The 17,208-nt window shown below is 44.8% G+C and overlaps 1 protein-coding gene across 12 annotated transcripts in view; it reads left to right on the top strand.

Moving 5' to 3' along the window:
• The window catches only part of PKP4 (plakophilin 4), a 247,690-nt gene that overhangs the window by 210,854 nt on the left and 19,628 nt on the right, over positions 1 to 17,208 (top strand). For all 12 annotated transcript variants that reach the window (XM_036320377.1, XM_036320375.1, XM_036320386.1 and 9 more), the window contains 3 exons: positions 11,691 to 11,874; positions 15,152 to 15,269; positions 16,916 to 17,107. In XM_036320377.1, coding sequence (XP_036176270.1) covers positions 11,691 to 11,874; positions 15,152 to 15,269; positions 16,916 to 17,107 — 494 coding nt within the window. The remainder of the gene's footprint in view (positions 1 to 11,690; positions 11,875 to 15,151; positions 15,270 to 16,915; positions 17,108 to 17,208) is intronic.

Raw genomic sequence — 17,208 nt, 5'->3', positions numbered from 1 at the left:
ACAGCCTTGCATGATGCTTGGACTTTATACGTGTAGCCTAAGATTTGTTTTGGGGGTGTTTTTTAAAAATATATTTTTATTGATTTCAGAGAGGAAGGGAGAGGGAGAGAAAGATAGAAACATCAGTGATGAGAGAGAATCATTGATCGGCTGCCTCCTGCACGCCCCCTATTGGGGATTGAGCCCACAACCTGGGTATGTGCCCTGACTAGGAATCACACCGTGACCTCCTGGTTCATAGATAGACATTCATCCATTGAGCTACACTGGTCGGGTGCCTAAGAGTTCTTCACTGCAAATTGCATTCAACTTGGGATCATGGAGAGATGAAGCACAATGAACTGATATGTTCGCAGTATTGTACTATTTGAAGAAATTACTATCCCTTTGAAGCTAGGCGTTCTATTATCCTTAATATCGAGTAATTCTACCTAATTATCAATACACAGCCTTTTTTCCTAGTCCCCTTTGTTTCAGTTTGACATTTTATTGTACTTAAATGAAAAAAATTTAGCTGTTTTCTTTGAAAGATGCCTCGCCTTTGCTTTAAATTTAATGACTGCCCAGGGCCTGCATTTTTGGCCACATCTTTATGCAGGGAAATAAAAGGAAAAATGTTTCTTGCCAAGTGTATTTTCGCAAGACAGTTGGGCTGTCACTGTTAATTAAAATAGTTCCCTAATATGTAACATGATATTTGCGTTTTCTCCATTGTGTTGAACATTTTCCAGGTTGAAACCTAATCAACGATTTTTTTTTTTTGTAGTAATTGTTAATATATGTGGGTGCCCAGGGTGAGGTTGCTTTCTCTAAAAAAAGAAAGCACAGGTACTTGAAAGCTGGATGAAGTATGGTTTCCCTCGTTGGGTTATAAGATGGATGAATGCTGGGCCACAGACTGTGGGTGGAAAGTAGGAACATCTTGTCGCTAGAAAATAACTCATTTGTTTTTGATGGAACAAAGGAACTCATTTGTTCTTGTTGAACTCATTTGTTCAAGATAATTAAATAGTGTGCCTAAGCTAGGAAATATGAGTTTCTAGTTTTTAAGCATCCTAAAAGCATCATTTTTTTAAAGACTATAGAAATGGAAGATATTGCACAAAATCTGGAGGCCTACTTTTTAATGAAATTAATGTCCCCAAACTATCAATGTCTCTTACCACCATTAACACTGGTGTCAAATACAAAAAGTAGCCTTTGTTCTTGAATAATAATAGACTTTTCTAACCAGTTAACTGCCACGATATTTTGAATTTTAATTTAAAAGGTCCACCGCTTGCGTCTATAGATGCTTATGGCGTAAGATGGTTAAAGTGGTGGCTATAGTCATATTACTTCCAATTTAGCAAGTGATTAGTCATCCATATGGCTAAGTAAAATGTTTCTACACATTTCTTTTAAATTTTTCGGATGCCAGCAGTGGATTCCAGATACTATGCAGAACATGAAATGAGGCATATTCCTTCTTGGTCATTAGCTCCTATTTCTAATTAGGCAGTAGATAAATAAGAAAATGAGTCATGCACTAAGGAAGGGCAGGTGGGCAGGCTAAAGTTCAGCAGGCAGCAGAGCATCCTGTAAAGAGCCAGGGCTTAGTGGACATGCATTGTTTCATCCTGCCATTAGAGGATGAAACAATTTACTGAACATGACCCCTTGGCCTAATTAATGTGCCATTAAAATAGTCGTTTTATTCTCTGATTCAGAGAGGAGTTGTTCTGTTGGTTTCTATCCTGCCTTTTCTGGGCCACTTGACTTTTAGGAGCTGCCTGGGTAGTTTTCACAAATTTAGCGGTATCCCCTTGCAATTCCCAGCCCAAGTCAGTAGGATCTTTACCACTTGGCCCACTTTATAAAACAAGAGCAATAGAAATGTGTGCTCTCTTTACTGAGCATTTCAAACCATAAAAATTGGTAATAAGTAAAATGATAAACAAAAAATGTAATAGTATCAAAAAAATGGTTTATTATAAATGGATAACTCCTAATTCAGAGTCGCAGTACTTTGAGCTGGAAAAGACCCTAAATAAGTCCTCTGTCCTGCCCTGCACTCCCATACAAGAGAGGAGAAGGGGTCCAGAGATCGAGTCCAGGCGGGCTCCTGGCGTGCAGGCGGAGCTCTTCCTTCCCTGCCTCTGTCGCTGCCCGCCCTGGCCATCCCCAGGCCAACGACACGTGCAGGGCAGGCCCAGAGTCTGAGGTGCCCATTGTCAGGTGTCATTTCCCTTGTTCTTTTATTTATTTATTTTTTTAATATATTTTATTGATTTTTTACAGAGAGGAAGGGAGAGAGATAGAGAGTTAGAAACATCGATGATGAGAGAAACATCGATCAGCTGCCTCCTGCACATCTCCCACTGGGGATGCGCCCGCAACCCAGGTACATGCCCTTGACCGGAATCGAACCTGGGACCTTTCAGTCCACAGGCCGACGCTCTATCCACTGAGCCAGACCGGTTTCGGCAATTTCCCTTGTTCTTTTAAATTCCCACCAGAAAGGTAAAAGAAAAAAAATGTACCGCATATCCCCTTTGAATTTTACCCAGGAATATAGAGAAGTATTGTTTAGCTTGGCCACTAGCACAGCCACATCACACTAGTGATCGGGTGTAATCATAAAGCTTCAGGTTGCTTAGGAAACACAGGAATGTGACATGAAGCACAACTTTCTGTCTGTGTGGGGGCTTCTGAATGCTGAACAGAATGTGGCCGTTAAGCAGGGAGACTTGGAGGTCCCCTGCAAACTCAGGTGGTCAGCCACGGTTCAGAGTAGGTTTCTCAGCACAAGAACAGTCCCATAATGCCGTGCTCCCTTGGTAGACCAGAAAGCCAGTAAATGCACAAAAGATAAGGGCACCTCATAAAAATCTAAACAGAAGATGCCGAAGAGACCCTAATTCAGGCCCCTCTTTTCAGGTTCTTTGCAGCGTTTAGTCTGTAATTTCCCAAGACATGGGACTGGAGGCACTCTTGTGTCTAAGCTTCTGTGAACACCAAACAACGAGGTTGAGGAGTGAGTGGAATTACAGATGAATAAGCACATTCCTGGGGGAGGTAAAACTCAGCATGGAACAGTGTAGATGCCCTACTTCTGTGTCAGAAGCTGAAGTAACCTGAAGGGCAATTGGGTGGACTGGCCGCTGCCCTCTCGCTACCTCTGCATCAGAGTGATGCTCTCGGGAGGATTTCCACTGCTGTGGCCTGTTCGTGTTTACAAACTCCCCCAACAGACCTGCTGTCCTGTGCACCCCTTCCAGGCAATCTCAGTCAGCATTTTTGGACTGTAAGCTGGTTTATTTTCCGTGGAAACAGATCTCTGGAAATGGCCAGATCTTTTCAAAGATGCTGTGATCCACCTCTGTACCTGAAAAATCGCAGGAACACAGGCTAGCCCTCATGTTCTTTAAAGACTAAACAGCTATCACTGGTGTCTGTTAGATGGGAAAAATCTAAACAGAAGGAGCAAGCCCCTTCAAATGGAGTAAGTGGGCCGGGCCCCACAGCGCAGCACTCGTGGCTCACACAGGTCTTCAGTTCGCACAGCCAGCTCCTGGGAAGCCTCCTTCCCTCAGATCACCTACGGACTCAACTCGTCACCTCTTCTGAAACCAGGGAGTGACCGCTGTGACCCCAGCTAGGGCTAAGTTAAGCTTTCCCTGCCCGACATGGAGGGTGCATTAACTGCAGCAACCAGGTGGTCAGGCAAGGCCCACGGGCCAGACTCCCCACCACCGAGGAGGCCAGCGATGCCAGGCAGCAGGGGACGCAGCAGGCAGGCCCATCCTGGCAGCAGGGAGGACGAAGGAGCCACGCAGGCCTGTAAGCCAGGAGCAGGCCTGCACGTTCACTGCTCTGAGAGTCGCTGCTCACGTTGCAGGAACCTCTGCTGAGATGATAGCATATTGGGAACCCTGGAAGTGTTGCTGCACCACCGTGACTGGTTCTTCTCATAATTTATCCAGAGTGAAGTGTTTCTATCACTGAACACAATACTCTTCCCCAGTCTCACAATAATTGCTTACCCATTGTTTCAGTTCCATTTTAGTTTCATTATTTGTTCACAGCTTCCCAGTACTGGTGGAAAGCTCCAGTGGTTTGTTTGCCTGAAGCCACAAATGGCAGGCATTTTTTATTGCACTGCTCCCTTCCCACTCCCCCTTGGATTGCCTCATTTCTGCTACAACACATATTCCCACACATGCCGAACTGCTGGCTCAGCTTTGACGCCACCTTCAGCTTGCATCAGGCTCCAGGTCTCATCACAGGTGCTCCCCCTTTCTCTTTGCCTTCCCACAGCACCCCTCCAGAGCCTTATCACATCCCCCTAAACCCGTGGTCGGCAAACTGCGGCTCACGAGCCACATGTGGCTTTTTGGCCCCTTGAGTGTGGCTCTTCCTAAGCCTTAGGAGTACCCTAATTAAGTTAATAACAATGTACCTACCTATATAGTTTAAGTTTAAAAAATTTGGCTCTCAAAAGAAATTTCAATCGTTGTACTGTTGATATTTGGCTCTGTTGACTAATGAGTTTGCCGACCACTGGCCTAAACTGTTGTCCTGGTCCATCAGCCTCGCTGCCATCCCTGGAATGACACCTGTCCCTGTTCCACACTTCCCCACCTACCAGTCAAACTTCTTCCATTCTCACCTGTGAGGCCAGCCCCAGCCTCGAGGCTACCCACTCTTTCTCCTCCCCCTGGTCTGGTCCACCTGGAAGGTTCTCCCTGCCCCTCACACTGCATCCCAGATGTGGTGGTCTCCAGTCTTGCCAGACAGGTTCCCGCACTCAGGAAAACCTGCAGGGAGAGGCAGCATGGTGTTGGGGAGTGAATAAGTGTGAGCTCAGGTCAGACCCACATGTTTCCTTCCAGCCCTGGCCCCAAGCAAACCACCTCTCCCAGTACCAGCTTCCCCGGTGTGAAACAGTCCCCGCTGCTTGGGGACTGTCTGTGCGTGTCTGCACGAGCGACAAGAGAGCTGTGCTGTTGCTCATCCTGTGCTCGGTGCTTTGCCCCGCTGCCTGTGTTGTCACCATGGAAAGGCCTTCCGAGGATCAGCCTGCATGTGTCCCTTAGAGCCAGTGGCATAAAATGAACAGCGCCTCTACCAGCACTTTCCACTAGAAGTATAACACAGGAGAAGTAATTCTGAACTTCTTAGTAGCCACATTAAAAGGGAAGAACAGGTGTTATTTCTTTTAATAATATAGCCTCTTTAACCCAATAGTTCTAAATTACTTTACCTTATAAGCAGTATAAAGATTATTAGTGGGAGTTGCATAATCTTTTTTGGTACCAGGCCTTCCTAATCCAGTGTGTATTTTATGTCTATAGCACACCTTTGGACTAGCCACATTTCAGTAGCCACCTGTGGCTGACAGCTACTAAACTTACTGCACATGCAGGCCTGTGCTAGGCTGGGGTAAAAGTAACTGCGTCTAAAAGGCATGAGGTACATGGTTTTGATGGGATTTAGGTGGCCATACCTAAAGTGTTTTAGGAACTGTGTAGTAGACAGTGTAGTAGAGACGAAATGGTGAAGTGTTTTTTGGTAAATCCTCAGTGTTTCAGCCAGAGACTTGTAGGGAATGTCTTGTAGGCAGGTGCCAGAATCGGGGGTTCAGTGGCTTATGGTCCTGATTTGTCACCCACAGACTGAGTTTCGAGATGCACACGCTCTGACCCTCGGATGCAATCTGCAGTCTTGATTTACATTTTAAATATTAGTCTGATATTTCCACCCCCATTTATCAAGACTGCTTGCAGGGTGGGTACACACGGCACCAGCCTGTTCCAAGGAGTCCACAGATGCACACTTGACAGGAGGGGACCAGTGTATCTAACAGAAGTGTCCCTGGCCCTGGGGGGGTGGGGCATAGTTAGGACAGTGACTTGTCATGACGCTCACTCTGTGCCAGGAACAGTGGGCGCAAGACCTATTGGTCTGTTCTCTGATACCCCCCACACCCTAAGGCTTGGAGACGTTAGCTTGCCTCATGGACATCGTGGGAAAGAGCGGGACCAAAACAAGAATGCCAAGAACAGACACTGAGAATGAGGGTAGCTTGTGAATGAAATTGTAGGGTCGTGTCCAGTGGTGATATTTGAAGTGCACTCAGACTTTTATTTTCTTTTTCCTTTTGCGATGTCCAAGAACACTTGTGGGGTTTTTGTGATTTTTTTTCCATAATTAGGAAATGGGGGATAAATGTAATACCATGTAAAATTGATAGTTTTTTATTTCTTTCATATCAGAAAAAGTAATTGTTCAGGGTGTTATGTATGTGTGCTACCAGAGAAATCACATTTTCCAAATATTCTTTGTTTGGCTTTTAATGTCCTTTAAGAAATACAATTTTTAAGATAGTGCCATTATTTTAATTAATCAGTTAAACCATTTTCTAATTTGACTATAAAATTATCAGTTGGCTGTTAGAATAAGCTATAAAGCTAGTTTTAAACATGAGCTCTTTGAAAATTCTGCTGCATGGGATTTGTGTAAAATGGTATTTTAATTACTTGATTCATTCTTTGTGGGGGAAATGAACTTTCATCTCTCCTGACAGTGTTTCATTAGGACTGTTGACTACTTGTTGTGTGTACCTTTTCCTATGGTAGAGAATAAGCAGCATTTTCTAAAATAATACTAGTATGCTTTAAATTCCCTAAGATTTTCCCTATTTTTAATTATTTTTATTTTTCTTATTGTTGACATTATTGCAGATATCCCCCAATTTCCCCCCCTTAGTCCCCCTGTCCCTTCACCACACTATTGTGTGTGTCCATTGGTTTTATGTGTGGTTAATCTCTTCCCATCCCCCATTCCCTATTCCTCCCTCCCACCTCCACCCACCGCCCGCCCCCTCCCACCCCCATCCCCACACACCTCTGAAATATGTCAGCCTGTTCCTTGCATCCATGCCTCTGGGCCTGTTTTGTTTGTCAGTTTATTATGTTTATTAGATTCCACAACCTGGTATTTTCTAAATTAGTTTGTATATATATATTCTTAGTCCTCGCAACAAATAGCTAATTGCTTTAAATTAAATAAACACCTCAAGCTTTCTAAACTAAATTATAGTTTATTTTTAACTTTCTCTTTGGGAACCAGGAGATCATGAAGCGTGCTGCTAAATATTTTTAAAGCAAATTTTACATTAGAATGTTGGAGCTAAAGGTTTATCATGATGATGGAAAGTGCTCATTCCACAGCTCTGTACTTGCTCATCAGCCTTTCTAGCTCTGGGAGGTGGTGTATCTTCTATTCATTACGTACTTCTCTGGCAACATTCTTCCTGACCCATTAAATGAAGCCCTAGACAGACTAAGTGGAGAGAAAACACTGTTTTATTACTACCTTAGTGGAGTGGAGTGTACAAAGGTGTTATTAGCTGGCCTTAAGAATGGTGCTTTTTACTTTTGAGTAGAAAAGCTAAATTAATCATGCCATAAGTAAGGCTTTTACGTCTAATTGAACCTTCTACATTCAATATTGGTTCATCAGAACAGGTTATTTTGGCTTTCCATAACCGTATTTTTGAAACAGAAAGTGAGAAAGAAAAGCCAATATCTTAAGATTTGCTTTGATATTTGAAATGGCCAATTAAATCCACACCAAATGTCCTAGCTCTTTGTGTTGCTCAGTGAGGTGCAGGAGGGGTAGAGTAGAATCATATAACTCAACAGTGCAGATGGCAAAGCTGCCTTTATGTGGGTCCCTTGGGTGCCACAGACTCAGCAAAAAATAGAAAACACCCTTTTTTCTGGTCAAGAATAATTTTGAATATTTTTTTGAAGTTGCAGAAATGAAAGCTTGACTTTTTACCCTATTACACTGGTTTTATGATCCGTAAGTCAACTCAGTTGACCAAAAGGTAGCATAATCAGCTTGTCTACTGAAGGGTTACATATTTTTAGCAATTTAACAATTTATAATTGGACAACACTGATCCTTTCTGTTAGAAGTTTGAGGAATGGGAAGTTCGGCATGTTGGGTTGAAGAGATGGAGCAGCAGTGGGATTCTTCTATACCCATAGCTAGAACAGTAGTTTCAACAACCATCTGTTTGAGTCTTCTTGTGAAAGGCAAGCAAAACTATGCTGGCAAATTACCTTAAAGATCCAGAATTTTGTTCTGACCCTCTCCTCAAAGACCTTAAAGACACTCCTGAAGGCTGTGTTTTGAGAAGAGGCAGGCAAGGGAGGTAATATTTAAGAGCTAAGTCTGACAATCAAGGAAATAAAGGGGAAATCCAAAATCAAATAGAATATATTAAGTTGGATCGATCAACAAATATTTTGAGTAACTGTTATATTCCCTGCATACGTATAACAAGGCATAAAAACAGGGTGATAGAGTTTTGTGCTTCAGTATGCTTGCCTAATAAAATTAAATTTAGAAATACAAATGCTTAGCATCCTTTAAAAAATCATATAAAATTTTAAGCCTGGCCCATCCACTGTGGCTCAATAGTTGAGCGTTGGCCCATGCACCAAGAGGTTGCTGGTTCAATTCCAGTCAGGGCGCATTCCCATGTTGCAGGCTCAATCCCCAGTAGCGGGTGTGCAGGAGGCAGCCGATCCATGATTCTCTTTCATCAATGTTTCTATCTCCCTTTCCCTTCCTCTCTAAAAATTAATAAAACCATATTTTAAAATTTCAAGCCTACAAAATAAATGGGAAGTTAATTTTGTGCAGCTTGACTCTTTAAGGTATTATACTAGTATGTAAAGCACACAATTCCTGGGACAAAGTAAAAAAAACACACACACACACACAAAAAGAAACAGGAAATGGTCATTATTCTTGTTTATATTGATTTATGGACATTGATGCTCTTCAAGCCCATGAAGATGTAAAGGATAATAGTAAACTGTAGGATGACATCTACACTAGTTGTTCTAAATGCCAACTAAGAAAAAGAAAGCAATGCAAAATTCTTGTACCTACACAGAAAATCATGGAAAATTGCAAATCTGGGAAATAGCCTTTTACCAGAAGTAGGTCTTAGAAGCAGCCAGGAGTGGAGGCAGGACCCATGAAAAACAAGCTTTTCTGCCAATGATCAAAGAAGTTCTCGGCCTCAATTCCAAGCTCCAACGTACTAAAGAACCACCCCCTTAGTCATGTTTTCACCTGAAGTTTGTGACTCACACTGTTTAATTTTCTGCAGAGAGATCTAATTTTACACCCGGAGCCTATATTATGATAGGTTTTGCTTTCCACAAGCTGTGCCTTGCAGTTAACTTTGCTGAGATGCATTTATTTTGTGAAGTATTAGAAACTGCAGCTCTCCCTACATGATGAATTTTGTGGAGTGAGGAATTTGAAAGCTTTGACAGAGAAGTAACTTGCTCCGATGGCATTAGGAATCACATGCCATGAAACTGTCAGCAGGAACAGTTATGAAATGACCCTTGTCCATCAGAGCCTGGGCTCTGGCCACTTGCTGGCCTATGGCTGGCTCACGCCCCATGGCCCCATCAGTACCCTGGGAAGAGTATGGTTGGCCTTGTTAGCAGGAAATGTTAGCGCTCCATTCATGGCACCCTTCATGCCTCGGCCCGTTCCTTCTTCTGTTTTGCTTCCCATCTCTTGTTACTGGGGTCGGACAGACCTCCAGAGACTCATCCTAAGCTCCCAGGCCCCTTCCATGGTCATTAGTCCTCTAATCCTTTCCACTAAGAGTGCTTTTCAAATATCTTTGGGACACGAGACCTTTTTTTTAAACAAAAACACCCAGAGAAATCCAATCTTGAGGAGAGATTAGTATGGAGCCACTCCGGGTGAACTGTATGGGGATCATGAGCCCTACCCCCCAGTACTACCCCATTCCTCACAGGCCACCCCTGAGTCCGGCAAACGCCCAGAATCCAGGTAGCACAGTATAGAACCATTTATGTAGAAACGTACAGCCCATTTTCTCACAATCATCAGAGAACTAGCTCCACCTATGGAATCTGAGCTTGCTCCATAAGCACCTGTAGGACCTCCCTGCTGTGTGCCACCTCTGGCTACACAAGCAATGATCTGTCGTGGTGGGAAGAACAAGGTTTCAGAGACCAAGCAAGGTCTTTCCTTTTCCTCATTTTGAACTCTTTCCCCCTCTCCCCACCCACGCCCCTCTCCAGGCCTGACTAGATGGGCTCTACTGAGGCAGAGGTCCTGAAAGCTGTGGTTCTGGTGGGCTCTCCAACTGCAAAGGGTAGGAGCAGAGCAAGGTGAAGGTCCCGGGGAGCAAGGGAAGCCCAGGTACAGAAGCCAATGCCAAGTGAAAGAGGAGAGGAGCAGGCCAGTGTGGAGCAGAACACCGGACCCACATGTTTTCCCGGGGTGGAGCCGACCACATGTTGTGGAGGGTCAGGACAGGCTTTCGGGCAAGGGATGGTCCTCTCTTGGTGAATCGTCAGAGTATTGCTGCACTACCTTCTTTCTAGCCCTTTGTTTTTACCTCTCCTTCCTCCAAAAAGAATAAAAGCTTTTGTCAGCTCTCTGGACCACCCTCCCTCATAAGGGGTCCTGTGTTGTTTCCAGGCTGGCTCCTGGGTCACCACACACTGTCCTTGTCGCTGACCCATACTCTTGCTCAGTCACTTTCACAAGCCTGACCTGCCCCCACGGACAGGGGCAGATTTTGCCAACTCCTTCCCCTCCACCGGCTGAGCGTTGAGGGTCCTGAGAGCTCTGTGCAGACTGGAGCAGCTCGCCAAGGATGCATCCGGCGTGCAGGGTTCTGAGGCCTCAGCCGCAGAGGAACTGCAACTTCTCTTCCACCTCCTTCCCTCTTACTTAAGAAAATGCATTGATGTGAAAATAACATTAGAGTAGGTGTAATCTTGAATTTGCTCTTAGAGTAATTATTAGAAAATATGTGTGCTACAACAATCACTTAAGCCACCTCATAGTTGACACAGATAGGGAGATGATCTAATGTGCTTACAATTTTAATAGCATTCTAATAAGCTACATTTTAGGTCTTTCGTCCTAGCAGTCTTGTTATCAGTTACAGTATGGGTGACTCAATTTATTGAGGTCCACCTATATCCAAATGGAGTGGCAGTAACTTGTACTTCTAAAACACATGGTAATAAAACTCTTAAAAGTGGAAATAGAAATATCCAAACCTTATCTAAATAAATAGGAAGCAAAAGTAGCCGCCCCCCCCCCGACCCATCCCCCCCATTAAAGCTACTGCATTAAGTGTGAGCATCCCAGTACCAAAAGTAGGAGGAGAAGGCATGAGGAGGAGAGACATGCCAGTCCTTTGAGAAAAAGAAGCTTATTCCAAGTTCTAAAAATGGTTTGTCTCACAGAACATTGACCGAAAGGGATAACGCAATGACTGGCAGTTTTACAACAATCATAGACGTGTTATATTATGACCATGTCATTGGATAGTGCCCCTCACCTCACAGAGCAACTAATTTGCTTTGCAAAAGCCATAGTTGTCTTGCCTAATAGACACATAGGCTCTAAAACTTGAGAGAAGGACTATCCCAGCTTTGTAATAGTGCCAGAAGCTCACATATGTTCATTCGACATTTACCAGGGATCCAGCCCAGCCTGGATGCAATAGATTAGGTTCGGAGCAGGCTGGGCTCACATCAATGAGAGGTCGGATGTTTTTTTCATTACTGAAACGGCAGCATCTTTCATTGATGATTTGATGTCTAAACTCTCATTTTTAGGAGTTCTTTGGAATTTATCCTCATGTGATGCCGTCAAGATGACAATCATTCGAGACGCTCTCTCGACCTTAACAAACACTGTGATCGTTCCACACTCCGGATGGAATAACTCTTCGTTTGATGATGATCATAAAATTAAATTTCAGACTTCACTTGTTCTGCGCAACACAACAGGCTGCCTGAGGTAAAATCTTTATCTCTTTTTTCTAATGAATTCAGTGCTGAAATCATAGGAGGATTTACTTCATTTTGGTAACACCTACCTAAATTTCCAAGTTTGTTTCAAAATGTAGGCCACAAGACTTGGTTATCCTGTGAAGAAAACATCATGAGCTCAGACTAGGAGCCTGAAAGACATTATCTTATAAATGACTCTTCTGTGATTTAGTCAAAGGGCCTTTCAGTCTGAAATTCTGCCAAAATTCCTGCGTTTTCCACTTGAACAGCATTTTTCTGGTTATCACATTCTGATTGCTAATGTCGTACCCTGGTTTTTAAGTTCAAAATGTGATGGTTAAAGCGTTTTTGTTTTTAAAAGAGTGCGAAGAGGTGTGTGGTTTAAACAGTCATTGGGTTTGAGTTTTATAAGTAAATGAAAATGAGCCCAAATAGTACTTTGCGTCATTATCTTGAGCATGTAGACTCCATAAAGCCTCCCTTAAGTGCACACAGTATTGCTCATTAGTTGCCGTTCACACTCATGAGCTCAATTTCTGCCCAGTTTCCCTGGCTTACAGTGCCCAGGACAGAGCAGCCGGGTGATGATGAGAGGGGGCTCTGGCCTCAGGCACCTGGCTTCCCATCCCACTCTGAGCCACAGTATCCTCGTCTTTAGAATAGGGATAGTAGTACCACCGCAGCGTCGTGAAGAATCAGCTTGTGTAAAGTGCTTAGCATTTTACTAGTATGTGACACACAGTGAGCGCTATTTGATGCATAAACATCTCTGCAGCGGAGAGCTTGGGAGAGGCAGAGGGAGGTCTGGCTGCTGCCTGAAGTCTTTCACTGTTGAGACAGGTGACTGTCAGCTCCCTCGAAGGTGGGGGATGACAAGAGTCAGGATCCTGGAAAACAGGCCAGCTCCCTAACTCAGATGCCTGTGTCTAAAGCAGTGGTTCTCAACCTTCCTAATGCCGCGACCCTTTAATACAGTTCCTCATGTTGTGGTGACTCCCAACCATAAAATTATTTTCGTTGCTACTTCATAACTGTAATGTTGCTACTGTTATGAATCGTAATGTAAATATCTGATATGCAGGATGTATCTTCATTGTTACAAATTGAACATAATTAAAGCATAGTGATTAATCACAAAAACAATATGTAATTATATATGTGTTTTCCGATGGTCTTAGGCGACCCCTGTGAAAGGGTCATTCGACCTCCAAAGGGGTCGCGACCCACAGGTTGAGAACCACTGGTCTAAAGGCAGCTCATAGCACTTACTGGTCATTTGTGGAAGCGGCATCTCGTTCTCTCCCGGCACCTGGATCCAGGGAGGCTGTGATTACTCCTCAACCAGCCTGCCAGACTTCCAGGAAGGCCCTGGGGTAGGACACACACCCAGGGGCAGGACATATGCCCGGGCTCTCCATTGGTTCATGGTTATAAACATTGGTGAATGCCTTCCTTGTGGAATGAACAAGATAGACTAGATCCCTGCTCATGTTCTGTTGGGGAAGACAGACAAACAAAAAGTTACAATAGGTGCCATTAAAAAAAAAAGGGTGGTGTCAGAGTTTTTAGGTGATTGTTTTGATAATCAGATGGTCTCTCCCAGAAGGTGAAATTTAAACCAAAGATCTGAAAAACCTAAGGAGCTACCCATTTGAGGGTGGGTGTCAGGAGGATGTGAGTTTGAGGCAGTAGTGATGCTTAGCGTAAAGGCTCCAGGGCAGGAACGGTCAAGGTGCAGAGTGGAATCAGATTATGTAAGATTTTTTAAATCAAAGACAGAGTTTGCGCTTTATTCCAAGTGCCATGGGAAACCATCAGAGGGTTGACTCATGGGAGTGATGGACTGGTTTCTGGCCGTGATGTGGAGAACTGGGTGTGGGCAACATAGACACAGAAGATGAGGCTGCTCAGTGAGTGACCCAGACAAATTGACAGTGGCCTAGACCAGGCACTGGGGAGAGGTAGGCAGATGGGGGTGTGTTTTGTGGAGGGAGAGCTGGCAGGGTTTGCTAGTGAACTGGCTATCAGGGCGAGGGAAAGGGACGATAAAAAGATAACGCCCAGCTCTTTGGCTGGAGCAACTAGGAGCACAGAAGAGCTGTGGGTGAAGTCAGGGAGGAGAAAGGGTGGAGGGAGAGCAGGTGAGAGTGTTGGCCACGTCCATTCTGAGATGTCTAATTAGGTACTCGTGTGGTAATATCCTGGAAGCAATTGGATAAATGGGTCTGGAGTTCTAGAGAGAGACCAGGCTAAATATCCACGCTTGGGCGTTCAGGGTCCATAGGCTGTATTAAAGCCAAGGAGAGAAGGAAGGCCGAGATAAAGGTAAGAAGGGACCATTGTAGCCCTGGACAGTCAGAGGGACCCACTGGCAGAGAGGCTGAGAAGGAAAGGCAGTGAGATGAGAGGAGAACCAGTCGAGAGGGAGCCAGGAGCTTGTGGAGGAATGCAAGAGGCAGCTGCTGAGTGCTGCTGAGAGGTGACTTTACCTTTCTAGCTCCAAAAAATAAAGATGAAAAGAAAAATCTTAAGATTTGCAAAATCTCAGAGTTAGCCTAGAATCTTGTAAGTGGAACCTAAAAAAATAGATCTTTCTGATTTGGTATCAGTTCATGAAGGCAAACTTATATCAAACATTTCAAAATGGATGAGACCTAAAACAATTTTCAGGTTTTTTAAAGAATTGAAAAGATGATAAAAACTACAGCATAAGTGCATATTGAACTTGAATGTTTATACAAAAAATGCTGTTTCCTGTGTTCATCAAGAAGTGTTCATGGCCACCTGCTAGATGCAAAAGATAGTAGTCTCAGGGACTGGAAGGGCCTTCAGGCCTAACAAGGCAGGTAATGCGAGTCTAAAATAACTAGCATGGCTGACAAACACTGGGAATTTTATATGGCGGGCACTTGTCTAATTGCTTTATATGCAGCAAATCATCGCTTCCTCGAAACAACCCTATGGAATAGTTACTGTCATTCTCCCCTTTTACCTTTGAGGAAACTGAGGAGGGTAAACCCCAAAATCATCATCTTAGAGGAGGTTAGAAAGTGGCATGCCACATGCGCAAGAGAGAGAGAAAGCTCAGGTGCTCCTGCTCCCGTCTTTTTGTGTGGATCACGGGGAGCTAGCTGTTTTGAGCTCTCGGAATGTTAAAGTGTAAGCCCCAGAATGTCTACTCAGACCGAATCCTCATGGCCACCGTCCTCTCAGTCACTGAGGTGAGGCTCTGAGGCTGCCAGTGAGTCGTCGATCTCAGCAGCTCCATGTGTCTCTCCGTTTAGGAACCTCAGCTCCGCAGGGGAGGAAGCCCGGAAGCAGATGCGATCCTGTGAGGGGCTGGTGGACTCGCTGCTGTACGTGATCCACACGTGTGTGAACACATCCGATTACGACAGCAAGGTCAGTGCCTGCCTGGCCATGTGGGGGCACGATGACATGACAGCAGCTGCCTGACACCGCTAGTTGCATGCCATTGGGATTCCTGAGCCTCTCCTCCTCACTAGGGTACTCTCCAGATTAAAGGGGGTTGGGAGGGAACCTCTAAAAATTGCAAGTTCACAAGGGACATGATGACTTCAGAAAGTAGCCCCAGAACGGGGAAAACTGAGTGACGCCATGTGGTAAAGGACCTAGCAGTTGCGGGGTCCTGACTTTCTCTGTGGCTCCCCGGGCCCTTTGTCGATTTTCCTTGCTGCTGTTCCCTCCAATTGTGTATTCCTCCTGCCAGAACCAGATCCACCTGTATTTGAGTATCTACTGGGTAAAAGTTCCTACTGCAGGCACTGGGACACCTCAGTGCACCTACAGCCCGGCTCCAGCACCAACTTTAGGTGCCTCTCTTTAAGTCCCAGTCTTGGCCCTTCCCCTCCCTCTAATGCAGTGGTTCTCAACCTTTGGGTCGTGACCCCTTTTGCAGTCGAACGACCCTTTCACAGGGGTCGCCTAAGACCATCCTGCATATCAGATATTTACATTACGATTCATAACAATAGCAACATTGCAGTTATGAAGTAGCAATGAAAATAATTTTATGGTTGGGTCACAACATGAGGAACTGTATTTAAAGGGCCATAAGGTTGAGAACCACTGCTCTAATGTCAGGCTGGTCTGTTCCCAGCACGAGCTCCTTGTTCCCCTCTCCTGATTTCTCCATCCTGGCCCCAGCACAAGGCATTCAACTCTTCAGGAGCAGGGACTGAGGAAGGTCGGGAGAAACGGGAGGAGGGACTAAAAGTGTCAGGAGTTCAAGGCCGGCTGGGTACTTGGTGTTCGCCGTGGGCGGAACTGGGAGAGTCCATAAGAAGTCCTTGGGTTGTAAATATAGGTCAGAGAGAGAAGAGGAATGGTTAGTGGTGGGCTCGGAGAGAAGATGGTTATGGCCAGGTTTTTATTTGAGCCTTGTTGAACCAGGAGATCTGCAAATGAAAATGAAGGAGAGAGCAAGTGGGAAGGGGAGCTTGCTGAGCAAAAGCTGAACTTGATTTGAGACACTCTCAGTGAAGTGACTTGGCCTCCCAGTTAGAGGTGTGATACAAGCTTTAGGAGCAAAAGACCAAGTACAGAAGGCAACTTGTCCATGGAGAAAAGAGATCATGGAACTTTGCACAGAGTGGGGAGAGTTGGGAGGTGGAAGGAGGAGACAAAGATGGGACTTGGGGGGAGGGCAGTCCCCAGAGAGGGTTGGTCACACCTGTTGTCATGAAGAGGACTTGGTGAGGAGTAAGGTTCTGGCGACTCAGCTGCATTTTGCCACTGCAGCTGCCCTGAAGCAGAAACACTGGGCACTTTCTCTCCCGGGGCCTTGCACATTTTAGTTGGCATGAAATCAGATCCTCAGATGTACTGGATAGCTCTGCATTCTGTCCTTTGGGTATTCCATAGGAGTTCTAGAATCCTAATTCTTCCCTTAGACTGTTTCAGGTTCCTGTAAGAAAAGGCAGATCTTTCATATTCTACATGTATTTAATATTATTGGCATTCAGTACAGAAGCATTCTGCACTAATGTGCTGGGATAGCTTTGATTATATGCTGTGTTGGGTTTCAGACCGTGGAGAACTGCGTGTGCACCCTGAGGAACCTGTCCTACCGGCTGGAACTGGAGGTCCCTCAGGCCCGGCTGCTGGGGCTGAACGAATTGGATGACTTACTAGGCAAAGAGTCTCCCAGCAAAGACTCAGAGCCAAGCTGCTGGGGGAAGAAGAAGAAAAAGAAAAAGAGAACGCCACAAGAGGATCAAGTTAGTATTTTGCTTGATGTGAAACTAAAGTTTCATTCTCTGGGAGTAAGAAATCACCTACTGGGCGAGAAAAATAATATTCTAACAATACCGTTGTTCTA

This window comes from Myotis myotis, unplaced genomic scaffold (genome assembly GCF_014108235.1).
Source record: "Myotis myotis isolate mMyoMyo1 unplaced genomic scaffold, mMyoMyo1.p scaffold_m19_p_8, whole genome shotgun sequence".
Classification (NCBI taxonomy): Eukaryota; Metazoa; Chordata; class Mammalia; order Chiroptera; family Vespertilionidae; genus Myotis; species Myotis myotis.
The sequence above is the reverse complement of the archived record's forward strand: the minus strand, read 5'-3'. Positions and strand labels throughout refer to the sequence as shown.